Raw genomic sequence first — 11814 nt, forward strand, 5'->3', positions numbered from 1 at the left:
TTTTTTTTTTTTTTTTATGTGGCCATTTGTTCTGTTTCCCGAATTGATCGTCAAGAAGGACATTTCTCGATGAAGAACAAAACCGCGGGGGATAAAATAAAAAATAAAACTCCGAGACCTACCCCAGTCACGATATATATATATATAAATACCCTTGGAAAGAAAATAAATGTCACATTAGAAAGGGGATCAACGCATGGGTAGGATCATCATAAACGCTGATAACGCGAAGGAATACGAATATGTATACATAAAAGTATATTTTACCCTAATGATGCTCCCCCATTTTTGTCATGCGCTTTTCTTCCCTTTCCGCTGGTACCACGGACTTGGTTAATGGAAGGGAAGGTTTGCCCCCCCTCCCCCACAACCTCCTTCGCGCGTGGCACAAAAAAGGTGAAGCAACTTTTTTTGGTGGCCGCGTCATCTCCACGTTTTAACGCGACCTTAGGTGGTATATAACTCCAGGCAAAGAGGCGCGCGTTTTGAGGAAGCCACCCCACCCCCACCGATAATCGGCCCAATGGAGCAAGTGAAGATCGTCGCTCTGTACGACAACCACGACATCGTGCTACTGAACGCGGAGAACGAGCGATGTGAAAATAAATTCGAGGCCCCTGTGAAGGACCCGGAGAAAAAAATATGCCAACTCAGAAATGGAAGCTTCCTTCTCTTGAGCGTAAATAAAAAAGTGGTGTCCAAATATGTGTGTGCAAAGAGTGCCCCCATTTCGACCAAGCATATGCGCGTACAGTTGAATGTGATCAGGCTAACGAAAAATGAAAAAATAATTATTGGCGGAGACAAACTTGGAAATGTATATGTATGGTCCGCCCTCTCAGGGTTATTAATAAATTCCTTTCAAGCACATTACGGTATAATCAAGGATATAATAATTGATCAAATATCCAACGTATTATGCACCTACAGCGATGACAATGTTGTACATGTGTACAATTTACCTGACCTGTTCAGAAAAAAAAAAATAACTCCATTATTACGTTATCAGCACAATATAAATGAAACAATAACTCAAATTCTTTCAGTGACGCCAAATGTGTATGGCTCATATTACTCCTTGATGACTCTTACTAGGAATGGGACGATACATGTGTGGGGATTGAAGTCAAAGGAACCAACTCACATTTTGAAAACGCACTCGGAGAACTGTACATACATGTGCACGAATGACCCCTTCAACACGCATTTATATCTTTGCAGAGGGAATAAAATATTTCGCATCCCCTTCTCCCAGTTTGACCAAAGGGAAACAACAGCATATTCTTCTGTTCAAGTGAGGAAGGATGTTTACCATGAAGAACGACTTGCGCAGGAAAAACTATCCTCATATGGAGACTACATTGAGGTGAAAAATGGGGACCACAATGCACCTCACCTGCAGAGAAGCACTTCCGGAAAAGGTGATTTACAATTGAACTTCCAAAACTGCACGACCTTCATTGGACACAAAAGCCAAGTAATCAAATGCCACGTAAATGACAAAAGGGAAAATATGGTATCCCTAGCAAGGGATGGAATAAAAATATGGGACCTTTTCAACTGCTACGCTATTATGACACTCAAATATGGAGAAAACATAATTGACTTTTTTATTCCTTTTGTTTGTAACCAGTCCACTCATGCTTCCTCTTACTTTATGGAGTTGCCTAATCTCCTCTTAGAATGTGAAAATGATGTTAGGGTTCACAACGTCGATTATTTTGACAATCTCCCTCCTGAGGTGTGTGAGGGTAGCAGTTACAATGACTTGCTCGCAGACCGAGATGAAAATTTGCTTCTTCAAATGGGAACCATGTTTGCTGGCCTGGAAGATTGAACCCTTTTTTTCACCTTTCCAGGGGGGGATAAAACCACGAAGGGGGGAATTCTCAAAATGATCAATTTTCAGAATGGCCAGAGAAGAGAAGGTACAATTTTACCTAGTGCACATATTTGGTTGGACCCCCCCATACACACGACACACACACACACCCCTGGGGCAGGAAAGCATAACAGAAAAAGAAGTATCCCTAAATGGGCCACTCCAACTGGGAATGGACGGGAAGGGCCTCCTCATTCTGAGGTGAATGCACAAAAGGGGGGGATATACAAAGCCACGGCCAAACCCCTACCACACGTCACGCAGAGAAAAGAATGAGCAGGAACTTCACTGAGCGGATGCCCAACATGGTTTCCACCACCCCCCTCCTATGAAGAAAAATCGAACAGTTGTGAACCTGCCCTCTTTGTACATCACTGAGCGAGCAGATCAGCCGACATGGACGACATGTGGCGGCTGCATATGAGGATACCCCTCGTGGGGCTCTCTTTTTTTTTTACTTCATTTTTTACATTATTTTTTTGTTATTTTTTATTTATGTTTCCTTTTTGCGAACGCACTTCACGAAAGCGCACGGTGTGCTCGGCGTACGCCGTTGCACCTCCACTCCGCCATCCCGTTATGCCACCCAGCTAGCTTCCTTAACTGCTCCACTTTTTTTTTTTTTTTTTTTTTTTTTTATGTGTATGATTGTTCATAATTAGCTTCGTCAATTCCACCTGTGCAAAGGGGCAGATTTGCTTTTCTCCATCTTGCACATGCAAACAAAACACCTTTTGTGTATCTCCTTTCCTACTCGCACATGTAGAGATGTAAAAAAAAAAAAATCATTTGCCGCTCCTATTCGAGTTTTGTTAATTTTTTTTTTTTCTTTCTTTAAGGGAGATACTTGAGGAGCCTACCACCACGTTCCCCTCCCCGAGTCCCATTTCAACGCCACCCCACAGCTTTTCCTCCCCCCTCTTTGTCGATTTGCGCAAAGCCAGGCGAAAAAAAAAAAAAAATGTTTGTAAGGCGCCTCTCAGGCTTGATTAGGGTTCCCTCGGCCATTGGCCGAACGGCACAGGTAGGAATGCACAACACATCTCTGCGGGTGTTTGCATCTAGGATAATCGCGTTGGCATTGTCACGTGGGGGGGTATCACCCCATCTTCCCCTCCATACATCTTGGCTCCCCCCGCCCCTTGCAGAGAAACTACTTCGCCCACACGGGAAGGCTCCTCCCGCCGCGACATGGAACAACCATACTGTGCGTGCGCAAGAACAACGAAGTGGTAAGCCCGGAAGGGGAAGAAAAGGCAAAGTTGCGACGGGGGCAGACATGTAGTCCAGCAGTGTAAAAAAATAACCCTTTGCATTGCCACAAAAAAAAAAAAAAAAATGAGGGCACCCCTTTCCGTTACTTTCCCGCAAGATATACAAAGGAGAGAAAAAAAAAAAAAAGTCGTTATACAACACACAGACACGTTAACCTTTCCCTCCCCCCCTGTTCAGTGTCTAATTGGAGATGGCATGGTCTCTCAAGGAACAATGGTAAGGCTCTACATTTTACCCCCAGCTCTGTGTGTTAACTGCGAAATGGGGGTGACGCTCATTTTGTGAGTTCTACACTGGTCGTTTTCGTGCTCAACATGTTCGCGCGTATCAATAGAGACTCACTGGCATGCATATTACATTATTGTGCCTTTTTCTTTTCACTTCCTTTTTTTACACTTTAACCATTGTGGACTTCCATTTCTGCTCCAGATCGTTAAAGGGAACGCAAAAAAAATAAGAAGGCTCAAGGACAATATTTTAATGGGGTTCGCCGGGGCCACGGCCGACTGCTTCACCCTGCTGGACAAATTCGAAACGAAAATCGATGAATACCCAAGTGAGTCCTCCGCGTTAAGGCTGATCATCGCGCGTCTGCAGTGTTGAAGCGTATTATCGAGGCACGTTTACACACATGCACTGAACTCATATTTCATCTCTTGTTCCCCCCCTTTTTTTTTTTTTTTTTCCCTTCACTACGCGCAGATCAACTTCTCCGCAGCTGCGTCGAACTAGCCAAGTTGTGGAGAACTGACAGGTACCTGCGACACCTGGAGGCAGTCCTAATAGTGGCGGACAAAGACGTGCTGTTGGAGGTAACTGGTAACGGAGACGTTTTGGAACCTTCTGGAAATGTCCTGGGCACAGGATCAGGGGGCCCATATGCCATAGCAGCAGCCAGGGCACTCTACGACGTGGAGAATCTGAGCGCCAAGGACATCGCCTACAAAGCAATGAACATAGCTGCGGACATGTGTTGTCACACGAACAATAATTTTATATGCGAAACGCTTTGATGTGTTGTCAACGCGTGGGTGTACACACACTCAAGTAATGTCCCATTTATAAGAAGTTTTAATTTTTTTTTTTTTTTTTACGCGGAATAGTAAACTTTTGTCCCTTTTAAAAAATTGTTTCCACAAAAATGTGGCAACAAGTGGGTGTCTTTTTTTGTGCGACGTTAGAAGCGAGCAAATGCGATTGCAGTTGACTGAAACGCTTCGAAAGGAAGAAACAAAAGACAAATTAGAGGCATAGGATGTATGTCCTCCTCCCAAATAAGCAAGAAGTTCCCTCCCCTTCCCCCTATCTCTACCATCACCACTGCTCCATTTGCGCGTAAATATTTCTGAACGTTCAGAAATATGCACACATTTTACCTTGCCCGTTAAGGTGAAAATAAGTTGCACCAGTTTGCAACGGACGGGGAAGAAAGCGTGCCCGCCCACATGGGGAGCTACAAATGCTTATACGCGCTTAATAACGTGTAAACGCGTTAATGAGTTGCTCACACATAAATATACTCCTCGCGGAAGTAGAAATGCCAAGTGGCAAGAACACAGGAGGAAGGGAAAAAAATGTGCAGAAAAAGAAAAAAAAAATAGCCAAAAAAAAAGAAGAAAAAATAGCCAAAAAAAAGAGGAAAAAAAAAAAAAAAAAAAAAAAAACAACATCATTGCTGACCTCTTTCGCTAGCCACCCTTTTAACCGCTGGAAAAAGTGAACAAGTCCAACGCAGGCTAGATGGTCTTTATGTCTTTTTTCCTTCTCGCCACAAACCTGTTTGATTTGTCCTTTTGTTTAACTCCTTACGGAAGTTTTTACCTGTTTTGGGAAACTCAATTATATGTTTTTGTGAAAGGGGGGTACACACAACATGCATTGAGCATTTTTCTTTTGTTTTGTTTTCTCAATTTTTGTTACGTTTTTCGATAGCAGTTAAGTGTTACATTGTTCTGGTTTGCAAGTGTTCGCATGTGCGTTGTGTGTATGTCTCTCTTCTTCTTTTTTTTTTTTTTTTAACCCTGTGTAAGCAGCCCAAATGACGCTGCACAATTTAGCCACATGTTCGTGAAATTATTTTTCAGTCCGTCCGTCTTTTTTTTTTTTTTTTACCCTTTCCGTTCTGTTACCAATCTGCGCATTTCACTTCTCAGCCAAACGTTTGCCATTCGACGTGTGCCCACGAATCTACACATATACCCCCCCCCGTGCATCCTGTAATCCAAATGGAGTTCTCTACCTACGCTGGGTTGAGCTCTGAACGCCTGGCCTGTCTCCGGAACCTTGACATTCGCCGAAAGTCCGTGTACAACGGATCGAACTTCTCCTACGGGAACAACATTTACGAAGTCTTACATAATTGCTGCACGGAGGAGTCAAAAAATGAAGAAGACACGATTGGGGTCGACCCGTTTGGCAATAGGTATGCCCCGAAGAGTGTCAACCACCGCGACAGGCACAACTGCGATTACAACTACGCGGGTCTGCGATCGGAAATAAAGAACAGCATTAATGTGCGCAACCGAAGAATCAAAAGTGACCTCAACATGCACGGAGGGGAGAGCGTAAAAGACACCATACAGCACAATGCAGGCGAAGAAGAGGTTAGCAAACCCAAGCACTTCCTATCAGATAAAGGTTATGTGTTAACTCCAAAGAGGTGCCTCGCCAGACATGTGGATGATAGTGAAATTGACAAATATTTTTCCACCAAATATGCTGTGACAGACAAGTCCAGTGGACGAACAGAAATTATGGTGGAGAGAAAACCTGGGTGCTCCAATATCATTGTTCAGAATTTCTCTGAGTTTGATGCGTATGCTACGTACAAACGACAAGACGAGAGGAAGAAGGGCCGGGACTCTTTTGTTCATACAAAGATGGTGAGTGGCATCTCTCTCGCAGAAGTGTAACTCCCCCAACTAGTGGTTTACCCCCCCCTATTGCATAAAATGTGTATGTGGGGGGGGGGGGGCACGCATATATCCGTCGTGGCATTCGTTTGACCACCACCCCACCCCAAATGATACATTTTTTTTTTTCCCTCCTCTTTTTTTTTTCTGTTACACCTCTCAGGGCATAGTGCCGAAGGACGGGACGCCCACGGATGATAAAAAATGCAAAGCGCGTGCTCTGTTTACGCAAGTCCACCGAAGTGACAACATCGCACCTGAAAATTATTGGCTTTGTCCCACCGTGGACAGCGAGAAAAGAAAAAAAAAAAAAATTTTTGCCTAAACTTGGGCGCTATTTTGTTTGTGTACTTAATACACGCATCTCTGCGTGGGTTTGGTCGGGTTAACCACTGCGATTTTGTGGCCCCGTTTTCCGCTGCGCTGGGGTACATCTCCCCACCGCGTATCCTCCTCTAGTACATGCCTAACATAGCAGTAACGACTTTAATGTGGTCCACTAGTTCAATGTTGTGAGGGGAAGCCTTTACTAGTTCTACTGCGGCTCACACCTCGCCCTTCAAGCGGCTGTACATATTGAGGATGACGACGGTGGACAGGGCGAAGGTGAGGGTGATGACGAGGACCCCGGGGCCCACCTTGTCCGTGTAGTTGATGGGTTCCTTGTTGGTGAGCGCCTCTGCCCTCTTCAGATAAATGTGGAAGGAGTAGAGGATGAAGAAAATGGCCACGGGCGCCATAATAACTCCAGAGGCGAATCCATAAGAGTTGGAAAAATTCAAAAGGGTAATAGATATTGTCGAGAGGAGGACACTGGTGTTCAGCCATTGAAGTAGGGTTCTTTCATTTGCAAAAAATGTCTTGGGTTCGACTCTGACGACAGCAGTTTTGGGTTTTTTTATATCAACAGTTTTGTTTTTACAAAAAAATATTTTCTTAAAAAAGGAGGTGATTCCACAGGACGAGGATATGTTACCCTTAGAAGAAGTAGTCTCTTCCATAGGGTCTAGAAGAGGTTCGTACAAGTTATTGTCTTCTGCAAGAGGGTGTCTGATGGTGCATTGTTTATCCTTTTGGTTAGACTTTTTCCTGAGGTTGTTACTACTGTCTCCACTGTATGGTGGTCCAATGTAACTGCCCCGATTGGTGCAGTAGTCTGCATTATCTACATTGTCAATGTTTACATGGAAGTGATGAGCAGATGATATGGGTTTATTCCTTTCGACCTCGTTTCTAAAAATGACTTCACTCTCGTGAGCAATTCTTGCAGATGCACCAGTGTACGTGATTCCCTTTTTCCATTCTTCATTTTTTCCATTACGATTGTTCTCTACCCTTCCTTCTGTGTACTCGATTGTGTTTTCACTTGAGCTGAGCTCCGTGTTCTTATCCTCTTCCTCTTCCTCCTCGTCGTCCTCCTCCTCTTCCTCGCCGGACAAAATTGATTGGTTACTTTCTTTGTCTTGGTTTAGGGTTTCACTTCTGGAGCTTCTGCTACCACTGCTGGACTTTTTATTTTCTCTTTCCTTTTCTTCACTTGTGTTTTTTCCTAACTCTACTCCTTCGTCCTCCTTCTTCGTCTTCTTCTCCTTCTTCTTATTCCTCTGCTTCTTCTTGTTCATTCCCCTGATGGAAGTTTCACCTTTGTTTAATTTGTCCCACTCGGGGTGTGTGTAGATGCGCCAGTGAGGGGCGGTGGAAATGCGGTGTGAGTAGAGCATAGAAATTCCTTGCAGGTAAGAAGAGTACCCCCAAATTTCTTTAACTACTCCTAAGTGATTCAGTTGGAAGGAGAAGTCCCTGGAGGACAGTTCCTTCAGGGTAACGTCAACAACTGCATAATCGAAATATGCGTATTTTCTCTTTTCCTTTGTGGTTGGTTCTTCTTCTCGGTTACCACTTTCACTTACAATATCGTTATGCTGCTTTACTCTGTTGGGTTCGTCCAACTCACTATGATCTGCTTCCAACGAGTCGACCTCTTCACACTTGTGAATGGCTCCCTTATTTGTGTGTACCCAGTAGCAGATATTCTCGTCGATGTATCCACTAACGTTTTCATCACCAAAGTGGATTCTGTTCAGTTTGCTTTTCAGACAGCTAGTTAGGTGATTCTTTTCAATCTCACTGATGCACTTTTCGTAGTGTTGAAGTTGTGTCGAGTCTGCACCCTGAAATGAAGAGTGGGAGTTACCTGAAGCATCTCCTTTCTTCAGATTATACAAATCATTAACACAACCTATTGTGAGATTCTCCTGTGGGACATCCTTGGCAAAGACGTATTTTTCATTAACGTCACAGCTGGGTTCAAATAAATTAAAATTTTGAATCACCGTTTTTGTGGATTCTTTTTCTGCATCTATGTAGCAATAATAACGCAACCGAACACAATGGCTAGTACTGTCCCCCTGCTCACAACTCCGGTTCACATATTTGTGATATTGGGTAAAAGAAGCATCATCAAAGTAGATGGTGGTCAGGTCGTTTCTTATCTTCGAGGTGGAAATTAATTTTATGAAGCTTTCAAATGGGGGCATTAATTCATTTTCCTTCAAGTCGTAGTAATGAAATGTATAGTACTTACAGATTTCTACTTTAACAGTGATTAGGTCTTGTGCCTTTACAATATATTTGGTGTTCTTAATGACCTGTCGTGGGTTCTGTTTCTTCTCTGTATGTACTGCGGGGTGTACACTCTCGTTGGGTGCAGCGGGCGTCGCATTGCCACCGTGCGAAAATACGTTTTCGTTTTTTTTTTTTTTCTCCTCCAAGTTCGACGTACTTGTCGCTGCCCCGTGCACGTCGCTGTGGGGATGCTCCTCTGGAGGTCTCGGCGAGAGAGCCTGCGTTGTGGTGGTAGGTAACCCATGGTGAGTTGATTCTCCCTCGACGTTGTCTCCCGTGTCGTCCTGCCCACAACCCAAATTTCTACACGCGCGATAGTGTTTGTAGCAAAGGGACAAAATACACACAAGCAGGTTCATATCACAGCTCATGAAAAAACTTTTTATAACGACGGTGATGTAGAAGGATGAACTAACAACCTTATCATTATGCTTATCGAATTTTTTTGTAATTTTTCTGAACCCTGTAAAATTTAATATTCTGTAACTTTCTAGAAACTTTAAAAATTTTCCCAATTCGTTTAGCTTGTTCATAACTTGAGACAAGTCTACTAAAGAGTTTTTTTTTTTTTTTTTTTTTTTTAATTTTTGTAAACACATGTGTGCATCATCGTACCACTCCTTTATCATTTGTTTTGTGAAGTTATTAATTTTGTTCAGTTCGCTGTTCAGGATACTCTGGAACCTTGACTCGGCTGATTGGTACTCGGTTCCGCTCAACGCCCGCGTCCCGCCGAAGTTTGTCGTTACTTCCTTTATCGTGAACGTCGAGGTGTCTTTCCCTGCGTGGAGGGGAAGGGGTAAACGCCGTCGCGCGGCAATGGTGTGGAGCAGACGTGCAGCACACGTGGAGCACACGTATATGTGTGGGGGGGCAAGGGTCTCCCCCCTCATGGAACCAGTACACTATATATAAACGGCAAACACACGCAACGGTTAGGTGAACCCATCGCGAGTTCAACTCCCACAACTCACCTGTTATCAACCGGATGGCCTTCTTCAGTTCCTTGTAGGCGATGTAGTGCTCCCTGTACTTGGGGTGCGCCCGCTCCTGCAACTTTTTGCTAAACTTCATCTTGCGCGGGCGGGGGGGGTGACGTGACGAAATGATCAGGTGAAAGAAAAATCTCGCGACTGCAAAATGAACACAACACAACTATGCGTGGTACCCCCTGTGGGGCAGCAGCTTTCCTAGTAGTTCGCCCAGCGCACGTCGTTCGAGGATACATATATAGATCCGCTTCTAATTCGCGGAGAGGCGCTCAAGCATTCGAAGAGCCACTGTGTAGTGTTTTGCTAATTACTCACACGTGTTAACTCTGCGTGTAACTGTGCTTGTACATTGACTGTGTACGCACCAGCTTTGCCTCTCTTTTTTTTTTTTTTTTTTTTTTTTTTTTTTTGTTGCGTGTCTAGCTTACCGCTTCTCTATACCGCCTCTTCTTCACCGCTCATTTGTTCGCCGTTTGTTTTCGCCCCCTCCCCTCGCCGACGTGCCAAAAATGGAGGGCGAGCCCAAGTGCATTCCCTCCCAGGGCAGCAGCGCGGGGGAGGAAGCCAAACAGGGGAAAAGGTTCGTGGCTCAGAATTGCGGCATCTACATGAACAAAATGAAAAACGCAGGAGTTGTGTGTAACAGAATAACGGAGCTAAATATAAACTCAAGAAAACAAATTTCCATGACCAAGAGTGATAGCTCACAAATGAAAGACATCCTGTCTCATGGAAACGACAAGACACTTGAGATACACCCAGCAAAGAGACCACTCACTTCGTATTCCACCTATGAAAACCAAAACAAGTACTTTGAAACAAAATTAATTCCAGATCTGCAAGGAAAAATGAGTATATGTGTGGGGAGAAAAAGTGGAAGTGCTACTGTTAATATTAGCATTGAAGAATATGACCTCGGGAAAACTTATAACACATGGAAAAAAATATTTGATAAATCTTCTCTTCAAAATAAATCCAATTTGGTCAACAATGTTTTTCTTACTGTAAATGAGGACGCTGATAGGAGTGACAAACTTCCAATTGTTAAAAATAGGAACCCTCCTTATGCCAATCCTGATGGACCATTTGAAAAGGAACGATTAAATTTACCCAAGCAAGCGAGAGACAACCTAGACAGGACGCTGACTCCACTTGATTGCGCGGACACAAATTCTCTTTTTAACAAAAAAAATTTCCACACCTATCGGGACTCCTTTCTGCTCATGCGTCCCCACGGGGAGACGCGTCTCGATCATGTCAAGGGCGTCAGGAGGACTCGCTTCCCCTGGGCACACTCCAACCGCCTCAAGCACATACTCAGCTACAGCTACGCAGCGGGGGGGGACGCGATGAGTGGTGATGCGATCAGCGGTGACGTGATGAGCGGTGACGTGATGAGCGGTGATGTGGTCAGCGGTGATGTGGTCCGCGGTGACGCCCCCCCCACTGCGCTTCCCCACTTCGGATCGCACCACGTCAACAGCGACAGGGTATACGCAGGGCAGGAGGGGGGATGCTCCTCCCAATGCCACACCCCACGTGATCCATCGGGGAACGTGTTCCACGAACAGGGTACCTGCTACAGAGCCCCCTCGCTCACCGAAATTGAGTGAACTCCTCAGAGGATCTCCCCTCCTCATGTTGTCACAACCTTACGTGTAATGCGAAAAAAATAAAATAAAGTGAACTCGTTTCGAGATCACCTCGTTGGAAAAATGTCCATTTGTGTATTTTCCAACTGTGGTGTTTTTTTTTTTTTTTTTTTTTTTTTTCCAAAAGTTGTTGAGCGTACATATGGCTAGGTAGCTAGCCACGTGGGAAGATTTTCCAACGAGCCTACACACACACACATACACCCGTCATGATAATTATGTACATGCTGTTTGCCAAAGGGTGTGCTTACAGTGAGGGTGTTCCGTTTAATTAAATGCGCAAAGGATGTTTACAACAAAACCCAGTCTTCACGCGTGTGAAAATGTGGGGAATTTAAAAAAAAAAAAAAAAAAAAAAAAAAAAAAATATCACAGAAGAATTTCTCAAAAGGATAAACCTTGCAACACTTGTGCATGGCTAGACAAACGGTGGAGAAAAAAAGGACCTCCGGATTTGGAACAATTCCGAAGCTTCT

General features: G+C 44.2%; 5 protein-coding genes across 5 annotated transcripts; 4 read left to right on the forward strand and 1 right to left on the reverse strand.

Annotated features, from left to right (window-relative positions):
- Positions 1-523: 523 nt before the first annotated feature.
- Positions 524-1837, forward strand: AK88_01642 (uncharacterized protein; the record flags this gene model as incomplete). Its single annotated transcript, XM_012479277.1, has 1 exon — positions 524-1837. The coding sequence occupies one exon, from the start codon at positions 524-526 to the stop codon at positions 1835-1837; it is 1314 nt and encodes a 437-aa protein (XP_012334700.1).
- Positions 1838-2843: 1006 nt separating this feature from the next.
- On the forward strand, positions 2844-4170 carry AK88_01643 (ATP-dependent protease HslVU, peptidase subunit; the record flags this gene model as incomplete). The annotated part of the gene is made up of 5 exons (XM_012479278.1): positions 2844-2906; positions 3031-3114; positions 3335-3373; positions 3587-3713; positions 3860-4170. The coding sequence occupies 5 exons, from the start codon at positions 2844-2846 to the stop codon at positions 4168-4170; spliced, it is 624 nt and encodes a 207-aa protein (XP_012334701.1).
- A 1212-nt stretch (positions 4171-5382) lies between these two features.
- AK88_01644 (uncharacterized protein) lies at positions 5383-6394 on the forward strand (the record flags this gene model as incomplete). Its single annotated transcript, XM_012479279.1, has 2 exons — positions 5383-6039; positions 6233-6394. 2 exons carry the CDS (start codon positions 5383-5385, stop codon positions 6392-6394), a joined length of 819 nt encoding a protein of 272 aa, XP_012334702.1.
- A 220-nt stretch (positions 6395-6614) lies between these two features.
- AK88_01645 (uncharacterized protein) lies at positions 6615-9768 on the reverse strand (the record flags this gene model as incomplete). The annotated part of the gene is made up of 2 exons (XM_012479280.1): positions 6615-9475; positions 9669-9768. The coding sequence occupies 2 exons, from the start codon at positions 9766-9768 to the stop codon at positions 6615-6617; spliced, it is 2961 nt and encodes a 986-aa protein (XP_012334703.1).
- A 427-nt stretch (positions 9769-10195) lies between these two features.
- Positions 10196-11299, forward strand: AK88_01646 (uncharacterized protein; the record flags this gene model as incomplete). Its single annotated transcript, XM_012479281.1, has 1 exon — positions 10196-11299. One exon carries the CDS (start codon positions 10196-10198, stop codon positions 11297-11299), a length of 1104 nt encoding a protein of 367 aa, XP_012334704.1.
- Between the last annotated feature and the right edge of the window lie 515 nt (positions 11300-11814).

This window comes from Plasmodium fragile (genome assembly GCF_000956335.1).
Source record: "Plasmodium fragile strain nilgiri unplaced genomic scaffold supercont1.14, whole genome shotgun sequence".
Lineage (NCBI taxonomy): Eukaryota > Apicomplexa > Aconoidasida > Haemosporida > Plasmodiidae > Plasmodium > Plasmodium fragile.